The 21,891-nt window shown below is 40.3% G+C and overlaps 3 protein-coding genes across 6 annotated transcripts; 2 read left to right on the forward strand and 1 right to left on the reverse strand.

Moving 5' to 3' along the window:
* On the forward strand, window positions 1–8,309 carry LOC147219171 (SERPINE1 mRNA-binding protein 1-like). 3 transcript variants are annotated; one of them, XM_086171897.1, is made up of 9 exons: window positions 1–401; window positions 1,086–1,266; window positions 1,768–1,908; window positions 2,091–2,162; window positions 2,779–2,857; window positions 3,676–3,849; window positions 4,296–4,361; window positions 4,565–4,753; window positions 5,668–8,309. In XM_086171897.1, the coding sequence occupies exons 1-9, from the start codon at window positions 146–148 to the stop codon at window positions 5,725–5,727; spliced, it is 1,218 nt and encodes a 405-aa protein (XP_086028023.1). In that variant the 5' UTR covers window positions 1–145; the 3' UTR covers window positions 5,728–8,309. The 3 variants fall into 3 exon arrangements, with proteins under 3 accessions (XP_086028023.1, XP_086028024.1, XP_086028026.1); XM_086171898.1 differs by having other exon boundaries at window positions 4,568–4,753; XM_086171900.1 differs by lacking the exon at window positions 4,296–4,361.
* A 97-nt stretch (window positions 8,310–8,406) lies between these two features.
* LOC147219172 (nucleotide sugar transporter SLC35D2-like) lies at window positions 8,407–18,641 on the forward strand. Its single transcript, XM_086172949.1, has 14 exons — window positions 8,407–8,622; window positions 9,264–9,297; window positions 9,378–9,464; window positions 9,539–9,606; window positions 9,694–9,765; window positions 9,851–9,919; window positions 10,000–10,102; window positions 10,500–10,592; window positions 10,684–10,751; window positions 11,096–11,174; window positions 11,257–11,339; window positions 11,577–11,629; window positions 11,904–11,965; window positions 18,375–18,641. The coding sequence occupies exons 1-13, from the start codon at window positions 8,432–8,434 to the stop codon at window positions 11,909–11,911; spliced, it is 1,008 nt and encodes a 335-aa protein (XP_086029075.1). The 5' UTR covers window positions 8,407–8,431; the 3' UTR covers window positions 11,912–11,965; window positions 18,375–18,641.
* mier1b (mesoderm induction early response 1b, transcriptional regulator) lies at window positions 12,114–20,240 on the reverse strand. Of its 2 annotated transcripts, none has more exons than XM_086172948.1 (13): window positions 20,215–20,240; window positions 19,458–19,482; window positions 18,636–18,784; window positions 18,360–18,545; window positions 18,111–18,240; window positions 17,911–17,978; window positions 16,542–16,614; window positions 16,274–16,425; window positions 15,539–15,620; window positions 15,325–15,419; window positions 14,888–14,934; window positions 14,286–14,413; window positions 12,114–13,859 (listed from the first exon to the last, which is right to left on the reverse strand). In XM_086172948.1, exons 1-13 carry the CDS (start codon window positions 20,221–20,223, stop codon window positions 13,543–13,545), a joined length of 1,461 nt encoding a protein of 486 aa, XP_086029074.1. In that variant the 5' UTR covers window positions 20,224–20,240; the 3' UTR covers window positions 12,114–13,542. The 2 variants fall into 2 exon arrangements, with proteins under 2 accessions (XP_086029074.1, XP_086029072.1); XM_086172946.1 differs by having other exon boundaries at window positions 14,888–15,015.
* Between the last annotated feature and the right edge of the window lie 1,651 nt (window positions 20,241–21,891).

Consider the following 21,891-nt stretch of genomic DNA (forward strand, 5'->3'; position numbering starts at 1 on the left):
TGGTGCGCGCGGCGCGATGTCCCGGATGGTGCTCGCACCGGAAGAGAAGGGGCAGCTCTCCCAGCCATCTTGTGGCAGCATCTAGCGAATTGTTCGCATCAAGCCTCGTAGAATCGGAGGTGAATCCCGCTGAAGGGGCGCCATCATGCCCGGACACCTGCAAGAAGGCTTCGGCTGTGTCGTAACCAACCGGTTCGACCAGTTATTGGACGATGAGTCCGACCCGTCCGAGATCCTGAAAGCCGCCGAGAACAAGAAGAAGGAGGGGGCCGCCGCTGGTTCTACCAAGACCGCAGCACAAGCCGCCAAGCAGCCGAAGAAGGAGTCACAGAAGGACAGAAAGAACCCGCTGCTCGACAAGAAGGAGGAGTCTCAGCCTCCGGTCCAGCTGAAGAAAGACGGTAAACATTTCGCCGGCTCCTCCGTCTGACGCGCGGTGAGGCGTTGTGTGTATTTTTCGTTTGTCAACTGTCATGTGCGGGTCCTGTTAGCTCGGCTAGCTGATGCTGCTCCGGGCGACTCGGCGTGAGGTCAACACGTACCCCGTCCCGTTACTAAAGGACAGGCTAATATAGCTCCACGGAGCGAAGCTAGCTTTACACAGCTTTATAGAACCGGAGACGTTGTTCCCCGGTCCGGTGGCGAACCGGAGCGGCCGTGTCGCAGAACGGGTTTTCGGTAGCATCCGTACGGGGAGGCGCACCGTGGGCTAACGGGATGATGCTCGGCACTCCGGCTGCGCAGCTGCAGCGGGACCTTCACCTGGGAGCCTGAGAAACTATGCTGTCACTTAGTACAGTGTTGCAATGAGATGCCACAAGTGAGCGGTTTGTTTTTTTAGTTGCGAATCGATTCACCTCTAATATGGTGAGGGGTGAGTCTTAAGAGGCGCTGGGTGCTTTTGTTAAAGCTCTTCATAGGAGAGATGAGACTACAGGAGAGCAGTTAGGATGTGATAACTTGCACTGCCTTGAGGAACTTGGTGTGAATCATAATGTTGACAAACATGCTCCTGATCCAGGAAACCAGTCACCGCCACAGCCCGCTTATTTTGACCGTTGTGCACCTGCTGCTGTGACTGACAGGCATCAGGCGGGTGGGCCGAAGGCCAGACCAGCAGGGCCAGGCGGGTTCACAGCATCAGGGCGGGCAGAGCGAGGGTCGACCCGGGGACAAAAGGCCGGACCGGAGACCTCCTCGTGAGCGCCGCTTTGAGAAGCCTGCCGAGGACAAGCCGGAGGGAGGCGGAGAGTTTTCTGCAGACAAGTGAGTGGCTGTCCTGAATGACAGAGAGCATATTGAAACATGCTGAGAAGCCCAAGGCCATCCGGTTGCTATCGCGCCATCATTGTGGGTGTGTGAGCAGTCAGCAAGCGTTGGCAGCTATTGATTGCCCACTTAATCGTAACATCACAGTGTAGCCATCTGTATCTGAAGCTCTCTGTGACATCTTTTTTTGACGTTTGATATCAAGAATCATACAAGTTCTGTCACATAAGTGTGCATCTCACCTCTTATGATTGAGGTACTCTGTTTTTGTCCATCAGTCCTTGAAATAAGGAAATCTGTTTGTTATATTTGCAAAATGCTCCCTTTTCTTGTTTCCTAAATGATGAGAAAAAAACGTGAATAATTTTGCAAGAATCTACTTAGAGATCACAGTGTTGCCCACAACTCCCCAAAAATCAACCAAATAGTGCAGGGAAATTAGCCTAGAAAAATATGATACCATATTTCTAATCAAATTGGTTTATTTGTGCTCATCAGGCCTTCAGGAGACAGGCCCCCAAGAGGGCGTGGTGGCGGCCGGGGTGGGCGTGGTGGACGAGGACGGGGTATGGGCCGAGGCGATGGCTTTGACTCCCGTGGGAAGCGAGACTTTGACAGACATAGCAGCAACGAGAAATCGTGAGTCAACGTCCCCACTGGGGCAGCAACACTTGAACAGATATTTTCTCTGACGGAGTGAATGCATGTCTGCTTCGCTTTAAATAACAGCTCGTGGGCTCAGGGAAAACTCAGTTCACGACACAGCCTTGGTGAGTTTTGGACTGCTTTGTGAGAATGTGTTCTCTTTCTGTTGGATCCAGCAATCAGAAAAATGAGGATAAGCGTGGTGGCAGTGGCTCACACAACTGGGGCAACGTGAAGGATGAAGTGAGGTGGGGATTTCAAGGCCAGATGTACGGCCTACTTCTCTAAACCAGATTGTTTTGAGGCTCGTGTCTTGCGTAGCTGAGAAATCGTTGCTTCATATGTTTTCTGCTCATTTGAGTAAAATCAAGGTGATGTTGACAGTTAACTTTGGGATTTTTTCTAAGTTTTGATACTTGTCATTTTTTTGGGTTAATGTACAAACAGTTCACACTCTTAATGGCTTTGCATTCTGAAGTAAACTTGTTATGAAATTGATCCTAAAACTATTTTTTAATATAAGTTGCAATCACCACAGCTTCAGTGGGCAGGGGTAATAACCTTTTTTGAAAACAACCGTTTAATATTTGCAATTTTTTGTCAGTTGTAACTCGTGTTTCCTTTTACTTTTAACATCCAGCAAAAAGATTTGATGAACAGTTTGTTTAAACTAGGTATTTACTCAAAAAAGTTGTTCACAGTGAGGAAAAAGATCAAATATTATGTGACTGTTTCCTTGACATTTTTCTGCACTTATTCAGTAACATTTTACACAGCCTCACTTTGATAAGCCTATTTATTTAAAATAAGAAAGCCTGAAAAATACAGTCCGCCATGTTGTGACAGTGTTCCTTGTGTTTGCAGTGAGGCTGAACAGACTCCTGCTCCTGAGACGACCCCAGAGGGAGAGGAACATGCACCTGCTGGCTCTGAGAACAAGCAAGTGTTCATTTCCTTTTTTAGCAGATGGTTAGATGCGTCAAAGAGAAATCACACTCTTTCAAGAGGTCAGTCAATGTGTTAAAACCAAGGCTTCTCAAAGGGTGCAAGACGTTACTTCTGAAATTGTATATTTTTGTCAGTGTTATATAAGAAAAGGACATAAAGGAATGTCCTACAACCTCTCGTGTGTGTATATGTATGTATATGCGTGTGCGTGCACGCATGCACATATGTTCATTTTCTTTCAATTTCTTTTGGTAAAGATATTTTTTTCAAATCAGCAACTTTCCCGGAAATGTGTTATTGCTGTCTTTTTCTTGTCAAATTTGCGTGTAGTAGTTTTTAATGAGACAACCCCTGCCAAATTAATAATTGAAAGATTTTTTTTAACAATTGTCCAATTTTGTAAAGAAATTATTAAAAATGAATGAAATCACTACAAATCATTTACCTACAGATTTTGACATTCAAATAGTTAAAATTTAAAAAGCCACATTTGAAATTCTGCTAGCACGTTTTGTGTCTATTCTCATTATTTAAATACATTGAACTCTTAGTCACCTTTATTTAGCAAGTAACGCACTTCTGACTTCTTAAGGCTTGGCATCCTCTTGAAACATATCTACATCATCACTTGTTTATTGAAGTCACAAATAGCATATCTCCCTTTGCAATTTTGTCACAGCCATTTAGAGTAAATTGGATAAACATGGTCTGTGGCCTTTTGGCCTCAGGATTAAAGAGCATGTATAGAACTAAGAGGATTTGCAGTTATGAGGTTTAAGTTCCCCCATTGTTGTGTGCATGATTTCCAGGGAGAATGAGGTCGAAGAAGTCAAAACTGAAGGCCCCAGAGAGATGACTTTGGATGAGTGGAAGGCCATGCAGGACAAGGAGCGCACCAAGGTGGAGTTCAACATCCGCAAGCCCAACGAGGGAGCCGACAGCCAGTGGAAGAAAGGATATGTGCTGCACAAGTCTAAGAGTGAAGACGTAAGAATCGATAAATCATCTAATGCCAGGCTTTACTTTGCTTCCTTTCGGATTAATAAGTCAGTCTCAGATGTATCAACGATGCAAACAGAGTGTAGTAATTGCTGATAAACTGACGGTTAACTGAAATTTAAACAGACACATTTGCCCATTATTTTGCCCATTTGATACATCTGCCTTCATCTAACTCAACTATATATAATAAAAATTAAACCGCAAGGAATTGTCCTTTTCGTGGTTTCTATCTTATCAAGTTAGTTGCCTTAAGCGATGAATTGCTATCACTCATGTTTTAAGCTTTCAAATATTCCATTTTCTGTGGAGCACATAGCCACATGCTTCATAATGCGAAGCCTATCATAATGTGATAGACCAAAAAAGTACTTCATTTCAGAAATCAGAGCGATGGAAATGAGTAATATCAACATAATGTCTTTAATTTTCAGAGGCCTGTTGGTGCTTTGATTGATGCTGCTGAAACGGAAGCAGATTCACAAAGTCTGTACCACAAGGTGCCTGCATTTCTCATGGCAAAAATACATTCATTTCTTAAACAACCTGTTGTTTGTAATAAATGGTTAGTGTAAAGCACCAAAAAATAAGGAGGGTGGCCGTTTCAGTGAAAACAGGGTCTAAATGCAAAGTAACATGCATAAATAGAATAATAAACACCGTTCTTCACTTTAGTCACATTTTTAACTGGCGTTCTTCTCAGCAGGGCAACGCTGATGACTCTGCCGAACACCACTTCCGCAAACCAGCCAACGACATCACATCCCAGCTGGAGATTAACTTTGGAGACCTTGGACGCCCTGGTCGCGGGCGTGGGGGAGCTCGTGGTGGTCGGGGAGGCCGTGGCGGGGGAGGCAACAGGACAGCGCGTGGGGGAGGACGGTCCGAAAAGGTAACACTGAAGCCAACAACAAAGGTTTTGTGTCCTCACAATAGATCTAGTTGACTGAATCTGAACAGAAGCTAAGCCTAAAACCACTGGCTTGGAAAACCTGCTGTTGAACACAGAGGCCCAATGACGGCATGCCTCGCGATGCTAAACACACACGGACCTCCTGTCAGTGGTTAGGTGTTGGTCTGTAATTTAGGATTTATTTCCTGCTAACAACTATTCTAAAATTCAAGAAGACATCAGGAGCATGATCTTTTTTTTGCGGTTCCTGGGCCATATGGATATATTGAATTTTGCTTTAATTTGTTTTCAGAGAATGTCTTGACAACTTTCAACATTGTTTTAAGCTGAGACAAGCAGCTTTTGAGGGTTTTCTGCCTTTGGTATTAGTGTGATAGTGAGTCATATAGAAGAGGTAGTGCCTGCCAGAGACTGATTGATCATTTTTCTAATAATTAAAACCGAATCAGTAGTGCAACTACTGACATCAGTATCTGTACTGCTCTATGGTATTTTGCTCTATGGTTCCTTGGTAGTCACTGGAATTGGAGCTGCCAGGCAGGAGGTCTGGAGGAAGACCAACGAGGAGATTTATGGACAGTGTTAGAGAGGATATGAAGTTAGTAGGTGTGAGAAAGGAGGATACAGAGAATGGGGTTAGATGTAAAAGGTTGATTCGTTGTGGTAACCCCTGAAAGGAAAGGCCAAAAGGAAAAGGATAAGGTTCCTTGGTAGTCACATTTGATGGACTCTGATGGGGGTTTGACTGATTCTAAGCCTGTTTTTACAGCAAGTGACAAACATTCTGCTATTGTGTCAATATTGAATGCAGCTTATGTTCTTCTTTACTTTCTGCTGTGAGTTTAGTTTAATAGATTCCTCAGCATTTGCTTCTGGTATTGTTTTCCTTCCAGGCTACTGGTGTGTCAGTCCCCAACGTGGATGATCCTGAGGCCTTCCCAGCTCTGGCCTAAAGGCTTCTTCTCCACCATCAGCCCACCCATCAGCCCTTCCGGGGCACCCCCCTCTACGAGGCTTGCATGCTTACCACATCTTCAAGTATATAAGAAAACAACAACAAAAAAAGATTTTAATGACAATAAGACTGTCAACCCATACCACTCGCACCACCAGAGGACTCAAATTTTACCTGTTTTAAAGGAGAACAAAAGACAAAAAAAGGTGGAAAAAGGACCTCTTGTTACACTGAAGTTTTGTATTTAGGAACATGAAAGCAGGGATGTTTTCATACTTCTATCTTTTTTTTCAGAGATTATGCATACTTCATTGTTTTTTCTTTACCATGCTGCTTGAGTTCCATGCATTTCTGCAACTAGATTTCAAGTGTGGTTCTCTCCCCCCCCCCGCCACCTCCCCGCAGCTTCCGTGCTCTTTCCTAATGACTTCTGCTCAGTATTACGGAGTTATTTTAGAAAAGACTTTCTATTGGAGTGTTTTTCCCCTCTCCCTCGTAATACAAACTGACGTGGTAGCACTACATTACATCATACTTGTATTAGATATTTGAAGTATGGCTTAACATGCATTAAAGTGTAATTACGCCTATCCGGACAACCCTTCCGTTTTGCCGGGCACAATTTCCAGATAGGTAACCAGGCGAACATGACGTCCCACTAAAGCTTGGTATTTTTCTGCTTGTTGTGCAGCGAGGTTAAACGCCTCTTCCTTTTTTCTCCCTCTGATAGCTTGCCTTCATTTGGTGGACCAGTGATTTAGTAATGCTTTGTATTCCCTGACCCAGATGTACCGCCTGTGTGTTGAGGGTGTCCCAGGGCCCAATGTATATCCTTAGGCAGGTCCTCTTAGCTCATACAGACTGTACTACGTGTTACTTCAGGACCACTGAGAAAATGTGTTCTTTTGGAAAGGATGTGTATGAGAGTTGGGGAGTGTCTGTGAAAGTTGTGTGTGTGTGTGTATGTGTGTGGTGTGGGACTGAATGTATGAATTTGACCGCTAGTTACTTAGATTTCAAGTATTACTCTGCTCCAGACTTGCCATTCTCAATACAGTTTCTGACATGAAGTAGACCATACTTGTTTTTTTTTGTTTTTTTTTTTTGTTTGTTTTTTTGTTTTGTTTTTTTATGAAGTGAACATTACAATCTAGGGGAGAAAGCAAGGCAGGACATATCTTGCTTTTCAGAGTATCGGTAATATCTGTCAGGTCAGAGCGCTCAGTTTTATCAGCAGCAGTCTTCAAAAGACTACCCACCCCTAAGGTATCCCAATTTTTTTTTTTCTTATTTTTATCAGAACAGCAACACAGATGCATAGTTTTTTTTCTGAAAGAAACGCCTGCTGTCATTGTGGAACAATCAAGAGCTACAGAATGTAATATAAAATAATGGAGCTTTTAGCCACCTGTGTCAGTATTTCCAGATTTTATTTGAATGAAGTTGGCTAGGGGTTTTGGGGGGTGGGGGTGGGGTGGGGTGGGGTGGACTGCAAGTAGCATCACAAAGTGAATTTAAAGCTTTACATGCTGTACTCGGCATAGACTTACTGGCGACGCACTGACACAGACGGCTGAAACGTTTTTTTGTTTTTTGTTGTTTTTTGTTTCTTGTAGGACTGTTTGAGCCACATGACGGTAAAACTTTCTGCAAACATCCCTGTTCTAATAAATCGCTTTAGAGGTGTTACATGTATTCTCCCAATGGCGTTGGGTTGTTTTAAATCAATACTGTGATTTTAAAAAATGTGAAGAGATGAGCTGTGGACTCTTGTTTTTGAAGTAAACAAGGTTGTGTTTATAGTAGGGCTGGACTAAGGGTGAAAATATATAACTGTATTCACAATCTGGAAGAACATAAGATGCAGTTTGTGCCAGTCATAAGTAGTAGTTGCTTATTTATTTAAGGTTTTAAATATTAGCTTTTAAAATATTTTAGTAAGTAGTTTTTGTTTTGTTTTTTTAACTCAATTGTGGTAGTCAATCTCATGTAGATTAATGGTGGGGAAAAGTGATTGGGATGTAGATGGTAAAACTGTATCACAGTTATTAGCATTTAAAAAAGAAATCTAGAAATTATACTGTGTTTACTGTTCAAGACCGATCTCAGTTGAAACATAGATATTGTAATGGTCTGGAAGACCCTTGAAGGGTTGGATGTTAATTTTGTATGACTCATACACTCTGCTTTTTTATAAATATCAGAAAAGAAAAGAGAAAAAAAAAAACTTCAAAACCTCAGTAAAGTCAAGGCAGGTTGATTGCAGTTCAAAACTGACCCGAGTCCTTTCTAATCATTTGGTATGAGGCAACATAAACGTCATGTTAAAGGATGCAGTTCAGTCACCCTGCTATTCTACTAATTAGAGCCAAGTTACCTTGTAAGTGTAACCTGGTAAATTAGTAGCTTCAAGTTGTTTGTGTAATTCAAAAATAATTCCCAGCAACGGTTTTGGTAAAAGTGTTTTGTCAAGTCTAAGCTGATATTTAAAACTAACCTCTAAGATTCCTTTCACGTGTATTGGACTTTTGAGGTCATTTTAAACATGTACAAAATGCAAATAAATCCTGAAACTTCGAAGAGCTTCGTGGAATCAAATACTTCCCTCCCTCCCATTTCCGCTTTCGCTTACAAATATTTTGTGCGCATGTGCAGAAGCGTAGGTTTCCCTCGGAACTTGGGTGAATGGCAGTTAGTGAGCGATGGCAGACCTGCGCGAACGGCGACGCGATCCCAGAAACACTAACTTACGCGGGGACCCCTCTTTCGAAAGCAAATATTCCGCTTCACGCGAAGAACCCACGGCGTTCTTGAAACTGTTAGCCGCGGCATTTTACGGAGTAAGCTCATTCCTCATCGTCGTCGTCAACAAAAGCGTCCTGAGCAGCTACAGGTGAGAAACGCCGCGCAGGTAAACGGTCAAAGTTCACTTGACGCCTCGTAATGTCACGTGACGAGGAAGTAGCGTTTACCTGTTTCGATTTGTAGTATTTTGTTTATATGTGTGTGTTCGTTTGTTAACAAACTCTCTGTACACCATCTGGCTGCAAGAACTTTGACCAGCTGCCAAATCAAAAGCTGTAAATCATCACCGAAACAATGCAGAAAAAAATACACGAGAAATCTGTAAGTTATCATTATGTACGGAACAATACATGAATTTGTATTCTACAAAAGACAAAGAGGCAAACAGTCCATGAAAACTATCCAGAAAAGTGACGAACCAGAAAAATTCTGCACTACTTGGAGGGATCTTTGTCCCAAAAGCCTTCAAGCCTAACGTCTCCACACACACAACCATCATTAGTTCAACTGTGTCCAAAGGCTCACCTTTTTCTTTACAAATATTAACTTCAAACAGAGTGCCTGTTGGATCAACCCCTGTGGACTTATTTAAATGGTTGCCAGAAAATACCTGAATACTACTGTCGAGCTTAACCATACATTTACATGTGGGCCACTGAGGGGGGGGAAATACAGTGGTTTTTTTCTAGTGTTTTTCCCTTGTCATAAATGATAATTCTCTTGTTGCAGATTCCCATCCTCAACATGCGTTGGAATCGGCCAGGCAAGGCACTCAGATGATCATTTCACTTCTCCCTATAAAGCGGTTGCTCTACTGTGCACATCCTGTGTCCCCCACTGCAGATGCTGGCTACGATCATAGTTTTGAGACTCGGGAAAATGTTGGGCGTCATCTCCTTTCCAGATATGGACCTGAGTACACCACGGAAGGTGGGAGCGTGAGACCTCTTGTCCCAAAACCCGATGGAGTCATATTAACATCAGATTCTACCTTCTGTATCCAGATGTTCCCGCTGCCTCTCCTCTACGTCGGGAATCAGATCTCAGGACTGTTTGGAACGCAGCGACTCAAGTTAGATCTGGATTTAGCATTTCATCATTGTGACGCTCTTGTTTTAGCACAAAGCACAATTACATGCTTTTTTCCCTCCTTGTCTAGTTTAGCCATGTTCACAGTTCTGCGGCGTTTCAGTATTCTTCTCACCATGATGTTTGAGGGACTCCTGCTGAAGTAAGTGTCTCCTGATACCAAGAGACTGTGACCCAGCAAAAAAAATTATCTTCAACTCTGTAACATCTTGTCTGCTCTCTTCCAGGAAGACTTTCTCTATGTCGATTAAAACGTCAGTGTTCACCATGATCCTTGGTGCTTTTATTGCTGCCAGGTGAGAAGGCTTCACGCATTTGTTTGTAGTGATTCTCCATTGTCAAACTGCATTTTCTGACATTGTCTCTTTTCTCCAAGCGCCGATTTAGCTTTCGATCTTGAAGGCTACACATTCATCATGCTGAACAATGTCCTAACAGCAGCCAGCGGGGCCTTTGTGAAGCAGAAACTGGACTCAAAGGTGAGCCGTCTTGCTTCCTGTGAACTGATACAGTTTTTCTTAGGTCCCCCCCAATTTTTTTTTTTTTTTGGAGGGGGGGGTGAAAATGGATGTTTCCGACATAAATTTTGCAAGAACTTCTTCATCAAATGAAAGCAAATTGTTAATACAACTAGTGTGCAACTGATTATTTTATTGGCCAAGTTGTCAGGAAATGTTTACCAACCCCTCTATAGATCCCATATTGTTTTTTGTCCTTCCTTTTTTCAATCTATATTACAACCAATATTGTTCCCTTAACATTACCAACTATAGAAATAGCTAAAATACATATCAGCAATGTTCAGTATTAGTCATTTGTCAGCCTTCTCAGTGAAACAGTGACAAACTGATCATGTCCTTCCCGTTTTCCTTACAGGATCTGGGCAAATATGGACTTCTCTACTACAACTCTCTCATCATGATATTCCCCACTTCTGCGTACGCTTTCTACATGGGTGATTTGCAAATGGTAAGTGACATTTTGGAACACAAATGCTTGACTGCTTTATTGTTATGGTGGTAAGACGCACTGCTTTCTAAACTTTTGTGTGTGTGTGTAGGGTCTGGAATATGATGGATGGTCCGATAAGCTGTTTGCCATGCAGTTTGTCCTCTCCTGTGTCATGGGGTAAAAAAATGTTAAAATTGTTTTTGTAAGAGGAAGATGAACAACCTTCTCTGTGTGGATTGTGAGGAACTTGACTCCCTCTTCCAACTAGTTGGCTTAGCACAATTGTTAGTGTATGAGATGTGATCGCCACTCCCAAATCATCAAATCCACAAATAGATCTGTGTTTCCCCTTAGCACACATACACAGGGTGCCATCTTCCCTCCTTTTTTAATTGGGATCATAGCAAATAATCAAATTTCCCAAAGACTCAGCCCATCCCAATTCTATATATATATATATATATATATATATTTATTTACTTATTTATGTCATTTTTCCAAATTCCCCCTGAAACCAACAGCTTCATTCTGATGTACTCCATCATGCTGTGCACACAGTACAACTCAGCACTCACCACCTCCATTGTGGGCTGCATTAAGGCAAGTTATTTCAAATTAATTCTGCTCATTTCTTTGTTTGTTTGCTGACGATCTTCATAAACAAACCGGCTTCCTTCTGCAGAATATAGTCGTAACCTACCTCGGAATGGTGTTTGGTGGAGACTACATATTCAGCTGGACTAACTTTGCCGGCTTAAATATAAGGTGAGTCACATGTTTGTACTCCGAAAAAAAAGATCTCTCAAGACAATCTAAAGAAAGATCGCTGAACTCAACCTGGCATGGAGATAAGACTTTTCCACTTTGATAAGCAGATGTTAAAGATCACCCTGTACGGTGAAGGTCTAGCTTTTGACTGCAGAACTAAGAATTATACATTTTTGTCTGGGTGGGGACTTTATGCAAACAGATAGATATTTTTCCTTTTTGGTTTCCCCACAGCATTGCTGGAAGTTTGGTGTACTCCTATATCACCTTCACACAGGAGCGAAAACGTAAGAACATTTTGATCATCACCATCACTGTGTAACTAGATGTTGTCTTCAGTTTTTTTTTTCCCTAGTGCTTTAAAACAATTCACCAAGTAATTATTGCATTCATGTTTGAAGCCAGAATTCCACAATGGCAGTTTTTCTACTACAACATACCTTTTGTTCTCTCAAAGCCAGGATTTGAAACAGAGGTGACCTTCATGTTCATGGACCAATATCATCTGAATTATTTTGTAACCAGACAAATTTCTGCTTCTCTTTTGTTTTTGTCAAACAGAAAAGTAAACCAGAGGTCCTTCCCTTCACAGAAGAATCACATCCAGGTTCACATAGTTACTGGTGGGTCCTTTTTCATTTCACCCACCTCACATGGATTCATTTTATCAAGTGTTGTTCTTAAGTTGTTTGACTGAAAATGAGAAATGTTATCAATCAATATATTTATTAAATATTGCAAATGTTACTCCATTCATAGCCAGCCATGGAATACACTTCATTTTTATTCAGCTTGTCATTTACAGAGAGAAAAACAAGGAATCATTGTCAAAAAGGGAAAGTAAAAGACTACATGGATCAATGTCCTTAAAGACAAACTTATCTTAACTTGTTAATGTAAGTTATAACAGTTGAGGGTTACGCTGAGTAGCTACTGTACCACAACAGTCTGTTCTTCCAGGTCTGGAAATGAACCGGCTTGAAGCTACTTACTGACAAAAGACAGTAAATAATGGTTGGGACAAGGTGCAAAGCTTTTTTAAGCAGAGGCAACAGCAGACTCAAAGATGAAACCATATCTTTGCAATGAGCTTTTCAAGAAGAGCGACATCACACAGGAACAAGATTTCTGCCAAATGTAAAGAGAAAAAGGAATGGCTACTTTTAATAACATACATGTCTGAGCAACATAGGTGAAATGTAAATCGAAAAGTACAGCTTACAAGGAAGACCAGAAAATAGAGATGAACAGACATGTTATTAAAAACGCACCAACTGTCTGATGTAAGAAATCTATACAAACTTTACCTTAAAAATCACAAACATTTTGTCTAGTAAAAAGAAAGTGTTGAGCAAAGCACTGACTATGAAAATCCAAAAATACAGCGATCTTCTAAACGATGAGTTATAATACAGGACATCACTGATGTCAGCTGCTTTACACAAACAAACCTGTGGGCACAAACCCTTTGGTTTATTTATCAAACAAACAAGCGGCTGCGACAGGCAAGAGCCAGTTCAGAAGTGAGGAGTGAAAACATCGTTCTGCTGGGTTTCATTACCACTCCTTACCGGTAACCAAGAGAAATATACAATCAAAGTGCAACTAAAGTGAGCTAGTGATAGCACCACCTTACTTATTCTGTGTTGGCCTACTTTGCCTCTTTGACAACTTAAGCACAGTATCATTTAAAACTTGTCCAAGGTTTCATCAAATGTTCAAATGGCTTGAACTGCAAATACCCATCATAGATATTTTTTGTTAAAAAATATAAATATCTCTTGCGTAAAAAAATATTAATGGGAGTTTTTTGTTCTTTGAGTACAAATAGAAAAAGAAACAAAACAAGATGCTTGGCAAAATTTGGTCAGTCAGTCTCAAAAAAGGGAATCACAATTATGGGTAGAAGGATGAGCTTTGTAAGCAGTCACTACATGTTTAGCTGGGGGACAAGGAGGCAGGGGAGTGGGACAGACAGACACTGCCCCTCCTGGAGGATCAGCTGCAGTTTGGTTGGCTGTGTTCTTTGAGGTGTCTTTTTCAGTAACCTTTCACCTTAGTACAGAGTGAGTCATTGAGTCCTTGCTCTAAGAAGACACTACATTTGAGGACTGAGAGGCTCATCTTCATCTCGTGCTTCCCCACTGGTAAGCAGGGAATCAGTGTTCACACAAGTCCACCCTGAAGAGCTCAGGAACCTTCAGTTCTCCTGCGTTCTGGAGGGTTCAACCTCGCTTTGGGTCAACGGCTCTACCTCCATCCTGCACTTCTTTGCTGGCTTGTCGTGTCCCCCGCCCATGTCTCTGTGGTCTAAGGAAGGCTCGAGTGAACCATTTTGCTCGAGAACATGCACAGCAGGGTGGCTGCAACCATTGGAGTTATTGTCTGAAATGGGCGGAGGAACTTCTACCGATGGGTTTGAGGGACCATTGGTCTGGGCTGGCTCAGGTTTGACTTGGTTTGCTGGGGCTGACTGTGCACTTTCTACTGAGTGGCTGGAATTATGGCCTGTGATACCTGTCCAAAAAAAAAAAAAGATTTTTTTTAAGGTGAGGCAAGATTGTGTAGTAATTTTCCAAGAATAACACGTAATATTTCCATTCATGTTCATGCCAAGTTATGACAAATCAAACTCAGCAGCCAGAAGCTGCAAGATTTCCAAGGTGCTGCTTCATTTGTCAGAGGATGAAAGGAAACTCTCTTCAGGCATTTGAACTGGTCCACATAGAAGGTTTGACAATAAAGTTGACTTTGACTAAAGGTTTGGGTTCTCGCGTCATAATGACAGTCAGTGAGTTGACATTACTTTAACAGTATGCAATGCAGCTGTCTTTTTTTGTCTCTTTGTCAATTAATAAAAGTTACCTTTTGAGAAAAAAAGTGGTAGCTCAACCAAAAATTTGGTGTGTGTGTGTGTGTGTGCGCGCACGCGCTTCTGCTCACCATTCTGACTGCTGCTGTCTTCTCTCTCTGACTGACTTGCACTGCTGCTGGATGTGGTGGGGGGCGGCGATGCAGCCCTGCTTGATGCTGCACTCTCTGTCTCATCTAGTAACCTGTCCATGTAGTCCCTGGTGACACAGCCATCACACTCAAAGTCAGACTGAAAATCGCAGACTGTGTTTGCGGAGAAGCAGGTGGTTTTTTGCCAGTTACAACAGGTGAAGCATTAATGCAATTTAAAAAAAAGCCCCTTTCTAATGTCTCTCCAGTGAATTCTGAGACAGAAATAACTGGAATTAGAGCAATTCAAAGAATATAGTCTAATGTTGTAGATATAGTTACAAAAAGCAAAGATATTCATGACCTGATAAATAATGAGCTATCAACCTGAAAAAAGATATCAGTTAATTTCTCAACATCATGGTCAGTCAATACTGACAGTTAAACAGAATAAAAGACACGATTTATTGTCAACAGTGAAATTCTCAGGTGTCTCAGAGAACCAGCAGTTATCAGCATAAAAGGGATTTCATCTATTCACTACAACAAACACATAAGTATCCAAAGGTTTGTCGGCTTTTAGAGAAAACTATGAAACTTACGTGACACCAGGATGAAGGTTGTATTTCCTTTTTCCAAGTCTGGTTTGCTGTGCAAAGAAATCATAACGCTCAGACTTCTTCCACATGTAATAAAAGGCCACACATTCTCCTACAGACCTAGTTCTCACCTGAAAGATTTAATTCAGCAGACATGAAATGACCATTATTACCATCATCTCAACAGATTCAGTCAGTACATTGCAGAGAGGGAGACAAATCAAATTTTAGTTTTGGATTAAAAATTTAGCGTGATCAACAGAAACTGGCATTGAGATGATATAACTGAAACTTGATTTGTCTTCTGATGCTGCAAGGTTTAAATCAGGCAGATTTCAACCCTGAGCACACAATACACAATAAGAAGCATACATATCAGCTTATCAAATTATTTGATGTGTAAGTAAATTACAAAATCTGGTCTTTCAAACATCTCTTACCTTATTGGCCTGTATCAAATGAAAGTCTTTCCCATATGCCTTTAGTCCTTGTTCAAAGTTTCTACATTCTTCTTCAGTCCAGACAGACAATTCCTCTGCACAAAAAATAATTCAGAGCTACATTAATTTTTAAAACTTTCTGAGTAGAGAACAATGGACTGTTTCAAAGAAAGTTGTACGGAAAAGACAAGATCCTTTTAATCAGGCCACTTACCTCTGGCTGCTTTTACATTAAACCTAAGTCTTCTTAAAGCTTCCTCAATGTCAAAGTCACATTTCACAAGTTCATACAATGCCTGCAAGGAAGCAAATCAAGAACAAGATTTCATTTGTCAGTTGAACGGTACCTAAAAAAACAAAACAATTAAAAATGGCTAATCTGAATCCTGGTTCGACCAGATAAACATTTCCTGATGGAGATAAACTGCTGTTTTAGATATAAACATTAGTTTAGTTGATAAACCAGAGCTCCTGCTTTGAAACTAATATTAGTTAACTAATAAACTAAAACTAACTAAAGATCTCTCAGTTGAGACCTGCAACTTCACTCACTAGTGTATAAGGAGATTGGTTAATTAAATGTTTGTTAGGTACGAATGGACATACAGTACAATTCAAGTGAATAATTCTAGTGTGCTACATAGAAAGGAATGGAAATTGTGATTACGAGGCATCTTTTTTGCAAAGCGTGAATACACTATCCAAAACTATCCTTCAGCTAAGTTCCAATTGACCAAAGTAAAGCCCTTTCCTTCTGCTCCTACACGGCCCAACATATTGAACAGAAATAACCACCATGTGAGGAATACATTACAGCTGCTATAGTTTGTCATTGTTCCCTCCATTTTTAATGCTAGTGCTGTCTCCAGAGAAGCCAGTAGAGCAGCACTGAATGTCAGTGTTACTGTCAGTCCTTTTTATTCAAGGAAGCTACAACAATGCTGCTGACCTGCTCGTTGTCTTTGATATGGGATCCCTCTGGGATTGCATCAACTCCCTTCTCCTCCCCTGTTCGCCTTGAGGCCTCTGTCAAGAACTCCACTACTTTGCTTTCAGGAAGACACTCAGGGTTCCACAATAGCTGGTCGTCATTCTCATAAACTGCAGAACAAATCCAAAGGAACATTAGTCATTTGATACATGTCCTTGAATGTTTGTTTGTTTTTATTCAATTGTTTATACGCCTTAGTGTGTTAAATACGGCAGGGTTGTCTTACCTTTTTCATTATCTTTATATTTACACAGCCCAACAGGAGTTTCTGCCTGATACATGGACCCAACCATGATTTCCTGTTTGAAATACAATCATAAATCAGCTAAGTAATCTCAATGACTATAATCAGAGACAAAGTCAAACTAATTTGACTTCCAGTTGAGATTTGTTTTACTAGAACCCAACAAACAAAAATGCATTTGTTTTGGGTAACAGTCACCTAACACGCTTAACTTCATATTTGCATCCCCTGTATATTTACACAGGTCAACTTATATTTACTTCCAAAGAAGTTATATTTTCAACAGACGTTGTCGGTTTCTAAGCAGGACTTGTAAAAAAAGCAAACAGAAAAAAAACATAAAACAGAAACTAGGTCAAGCTTAGGAAGAAAGGATTAAAATTCTGGAAAAGATTCACATGCAGGCACAGTTCCAGGAACTTTTTCAAACAATTCTTGCATTCCAAGATTCTACAACTCTGAAATGTGCTTATGTGCCATGGCTATGTGATATTTGCTAATGCGTAACACTTTAAAGGGGTCCTTCAAAAAAATGAATGAAACCCAAATAAATAATAATAAAAGTGTCAGTTTTCACTAATGTGTGCAATTGGAGGCTCTCAGCAATCCAGTTTATAGTCTATTGTCTTGTTCTGGTAAGAGAAGTCTCTGGGGTAAGAGAGACTTCAACAAGAGGAAAAAGTAAGTCCAGTTGCTTTGACAAGATTCAACAACAATTGTCACTGAGATTCATAACAGAAAATATTAAGACAAACTTGGGGCCTTTTGATTTGCTCTATTTAGGCTACAGGACACATAAATGCTTATTATTCGATGTAACATGGAACTAAATCTCCAAAAAGTAAGTAGATAGAACATTTCTGACAACTGTCCAAAAAAGTATGTCAGTGAGGCAGACAATGTTGTGAATTATGCTGCAAGTAAGAGATTCCAGATAGCAGGGAGCACTGAGTAGTTTCACTAGGCTAACTGCTTCACAGTGTGATCAACTGATTCTGGCTGCCAGTGAAGAAAAAAAACCTTCTGACATCTGTAACTGTCACAGCGTTTGCTTATTTTAAATGTTATTTAACCTAATCTAGCATTTCTACTGTAAAATTACCCTGTATTTTCAGCGATTTGGTGAATCACAACAGTAAATCATACTTTGCTCAGCTATAATATCTGCCCTTCTCCTTGCCAGATGTTGACTGTTGTCCAATGCACAGTTGACCAAAACCATATTTTATATATTTATATATATTTTTTAAATTCAGATACAGGTCATACCAATTGTTTTGGTAATGCAGAATGAATCCAACTATTCTTCAACAAAAGTCAAATGCAACAGTTTGAAAAGTAAGTTACACACCTTTTTCCAATCTTCAGAGGGAACGTAATCCTCATCTTCATCGGACTCCTCCTCTGCATCATTATTACCTGGCAAACAAATCATCTGTTTAGCCTGCTCATTTTCACACTTGTTGGAGACAATTACGATGGTTTTGAAAAATACAGATAACCACACACAGCTTATTTTCAAAGCGGTAGAACAAAGAGGAAGGAACATACTTTCAAAGTACTTGATTTTCTGGGGACGTATAAGTTCTGCAGTACCAAGTGACCGAACTGAACGTGTACGTCCCTCAGATGTGGCTTGACCCTCATCATCCTGTGCTGATGAGTTCTTACTTCCACTCCCCTGAAAAAAACACGCAATGCAAAACTGTCAGAAACCAAGCCACAAAAAGTCCATCTTAATAATCAAAATGTTTCATCTCAAGAAACCATATAATTGTTCTGATCCTAAAAATTAAATACCTCATTTCTTTTCAGCTCAACGGTGCCCCTGCTGCTTTCATCATTGTCGAGATCATCTTCGTCATCTTCCTCTTCTTCATCATCTTCCTCCTCTGGTTCTTCCTCCTCCTCTTCATCCTCATCTGCTGGTGAACTACCACCATAACCATAGAGATTTAACAGCTCATGAATGGGCATTTCCCCCTCCTAATGAAAAAAGAGAGAAATAGCTGAGTACGAACTGAATTTTCCTGAGAGGATTGTGAAAAACAAATATGCTGAAATCCTGGAACTCACACGCGCCAGATCCTCTATCTCATTCGCATTGGCCTCGTCCGTTGCCTCCAACATCTCTTCTTCTTCTAGTGTACGTTCATCGTCAAAGTCGTGGACAAGCATTTCTGCTGAGGGGTCAAAATCATGATCATCGGACCCTGCTGAACCTCCTTGAAAAAGGCACAAGCAAAACACAAAGCAAAATTAATACAATCTAAAAAGCCTTTTAAACAGGCTGGAATTAAGGGTGTACTTGATTCATAAAGAATTCAAATTTATTATGAAAAAGACCACTTATGTTAAAAACTATTTTTATTCAAAATAATCCCTTGAAACAGTAAATAGGCAATTATTATTTTTAGAGTTAAAGTATTTGAAGATAATTTGCAGAGCAACCATTTGGAAACTTAAAAAATCTAAAAATAAAAAAATAAAAATAAAACTGAAACATATTTCTGACAAAGCAAATTTGCCGTACCAATAAATTATCTGTCAAAAACAAATAAATATATGAGCTTTATATGCAAATGATATATGAAAATATTTTTTCACAATTGGGAAAAACATCATGTGAGAGAACTTAGATACATGAGAAAATACTAATGATAAAAATCGACTGGTTGAATAAGTTGACATCAAATGTAATAAATATAATTTGTTGCTACCCTTTGTAAAGCCTGAAAAAAATCCTGGTATTTTTTTTTAAATCCAATTAAAAGTTTCCAAAATGAAGTGTTTCGTCCGGGTGTTATCGTTAATAATTACTTCAGCTTGAGCGTTTGCCAAATTGATTAAAATCCACGAAAAGCAATAGAGCACAGAGAAACTTAAAACATTAAATACCTGGGCTCGAATTCCCGAGGGAGGACTGGAAAAAACGGAAGAATGAAAGAAACGTTAGTTAAGTATCTGGGCCAGTATGAGGTTACAATCTCTACTGCTACAGCCGCATTCTGCAGTCCGCTTCTTTACCAAGCGACGGAAATGGGAGTTCACAAAAAGCGCGCCTGACCCAGTGCCCGCAAAGCTCAAGATGCAGTTCAAGGGAAAAAAAGCTAGTTGTCAACTTAGACAGAAATACTTAACTTTAGCGCTTCGATTCAAGTCGTGCTGCCTGCTCTCAACTGTTACATTAACGCATCTGAACTGGCTAACGTTTACCAACGCTCGAAGTTACAAGCTAATTCCATAATATATGTGGCTAACGTTTCCAAGTTAAGCTTAAAATCAACAGCCCGCGTTTTACGGCCACACCATAACACCAATATCATCTCAACCAAATAGGTTGCTGGTATAAATCTTATTTGAGAGAATCATATGGGAAAAATTAAGTGTTTCGAAACAAAACTGCAAAGTCGCTAACACCGCAGCTATCTTCCGTCGGCGCTCGCGTAGCTAACGTTAGCTAAATCCGAAGTTTACTAAACATGGTAGTCTTAAGAAAATGCTATTATCAAGCATCGCTAACACCTCAATCTAGATGTGTGGTATTTTAGTTACAATAGACGAAAAATATGTATATTCGACTGGGCATACTTTTTCATAGAATAAAATTGTTATTATTATTTTTTTTAACCGAATATTTACTTCACTTTCTTACCTCCGCCATGTTTGCGATCCTGCAAAGTGACGTCAGGGGTCAGTGGCAGTTCCCGGATCGGGAGCCCCGCCCACCTGCGGTGTAGAAGATGACGCCTCCGACGCAACAGAGTCGCGATTTCATGTCCTACAATAATCGAACTTTTCATTCGCCGATCGAACGGATCCATTTTACACCCAGCTGTATAAAACCCCCTCCCGAATTCTAGGATTTTCCAGTTTCATTCAGCAAATACATTCATACATAAGCATTAGTCAATGTACGGATTAATCCATTGTTCTAGTCAATGAGTGGATGCATTCAATGTTTTTTCAATGTGTGGATGGATTCAGTGTTTTCCTTCAAAATATGGATGGAGTCACTATAACATCAAATTCATGACTAAAAGTTTGTCAATGAATAGTCAGATCTGATGTTTTGTTATTCTTGTGAAAGGGGATAGGATTGCTGTATGGCATGCACTACTTGGTATATGTGTGATAAAATGTCCCTTTTATCACTTTTCAATTTGTTTACATTGTCTTTAGACAGATAAGCTAGAATCTGGCTCTACCATCTTTTCTCTGTTTGTGCTAGATGTTTTTTGTACATGGTCCCCTAATGAATAAATTAATGAAATGAATAATCTAAAAATCATTGGCAAGAAGAAGAAGCCAGACAATTAAATATTCCTCTAGTTGTCCGCTGATATTTACATAATAGGGAGCAAGGAGGGAATAAATGAAAACACAACGCAATAAGGAGGCAGCACAGGATTCTGGGAAGATCATCAAAAGATTAATACTAAGTTCCCATTTTTGAAGGTTGTGTGAAATGTCACCTCAATGTCTTTGATTAGATCTCATCAAAATGTTTTACTATATTCAGATTAAGCAAAACCAATTTAAGGCCCTGGCTGCATCGGAGCCCCTCCATAACAAGCATCTATATATTTTATTTAAGCACATTTAATGAAGTAATTAAAAATTACTTTATAATATCTGTTTATCTTTACAAAGTATAAATGGCTAATGTATGCCATATCAGCTTAAGTGTTTTATGGTATCAGCTGATTAGAAGATACACAAGTTGACAGGCAGGATGACAAATTAATCCATCCATCCATTTCCCACCGCTTATCCTGCACTCAGGGTCGCAGAGGATGCTGGAGCCTCTCCCAGCTAGAATCGGGCGAGATGCGGCTTACACCCTGGACTGGCCGCCAGTCCATGATAAATAAATGTGTTTTACAATTGACACCATTCTGCACAGTTCACTGACAGCTGTGTAATAAATGATATAAAGAAAACAATTGCAGCTGGCTCAGCAAGAAAGGCCTTAGTGACTTTTTTGACTATTTTAAGATATAATGCAATAACTGTAAAAGAGCAGTCTGGACGGCACGCAACTCTGCCCGCCCCGGGGTGCATCTGTGCTGCTTCCACAATCTCACTACCTCTCCCATTCACATGTCATGCCCTAACTCAGCTGTCATTCTTATCCTTGTTGGTCCCAACCCACACCCATCCTGCCTATTTTGGTTTATTTATTTTACTGTTGTCATTGCTATTGCCACTCTATTTATGTTGTCTTTTTGTTCTGGTTGTGTATTTTTCATCCTAACTGTTCCTTTATCTTGTCCATTATTATCCCTGAGGTTGTTGCTGTTGTTGATGCTGCTGTATCTCTATTTATATT

Source organism: Fistularia commersonii, chromosome 25, assembly GCF_037954325.1.
Source record: "Fistularia commersonii isolate RoL2024-O1a breed Wild chromosome 25, RoL_Fcom_v1.0, whole genome shotgun sequence".
NCBI classification, from domain to species: domain Eukaryota; kingdom Metazoa; phylum Chordata; class Actinopteri; order Syngnathiformes; family Fistulariidae; genus Fistularia; species Fistularia commersonii.

Excerpts from the sequence above, each read along its gene's own strand:
- LOC147219171 (XM_086171897.1), top strand. The coding sequence starts at position 146 with ATGCCCGGACACCTGCAAGAAGGCTTCGGCTGTGTCGTAACCAACCGG. Across the intron at positions 2,163-2,778 it reads AACGTGAAGGATGAAGTGAG|TGAGGCTGAACAGACTCCTG; the intron begins GTGGGGATTTCA and ends TTGTGTTTGCAG. Across the intron at positions 4,362-4,564 it reads CACAAAGTCTGTACCACAAG|CAGGGCAACGCTGATGACTC; the intron begins GTGCCTGCATTT and ends CGTTCTTCTCAG.
- LOC147219172 (XM_086172949.1), top strand. The coding sequence starts at position 8,432 with ATGGCAGACCTGCGCGAACGGCGACGCGATCCCAGAAACACTAACTTA. Across the intron at positions 9,465-9,538 it reads ACCTGAGTACACCACGGAAG|ATGTTCCCGCTGCCTCTCCT; the intron begins GTGGGAGCGTGA and ends TTCTGTATCCAG. Across the intron at positions 9,920-9,999 it reads GGTGCTTTTATTGCTGCCAG|CGCCGATTTAGCTTTCGATC; the intron begins GTGAGAAGGCTT and ends CTTTTCTCCAAG.
- mier1b (XM_086172946.1), bottom strand. Across the intron at positions 15,420-15,538 it reads TAATGTAAAAGCAGCCAGAG|AGGAATTGTCTGTCTGGACT; the intron begins GTAAGTGGCCTG and ends TTTTTTGTGCAG. Across the intron at positions 15,016-15,324 it reads ATTTGATACAGGCCAATAAG|GTGAGAACTAGGTCTGTAGG; the intron begins GTAAGAGATGTT and ends TAAATCTTTCAG.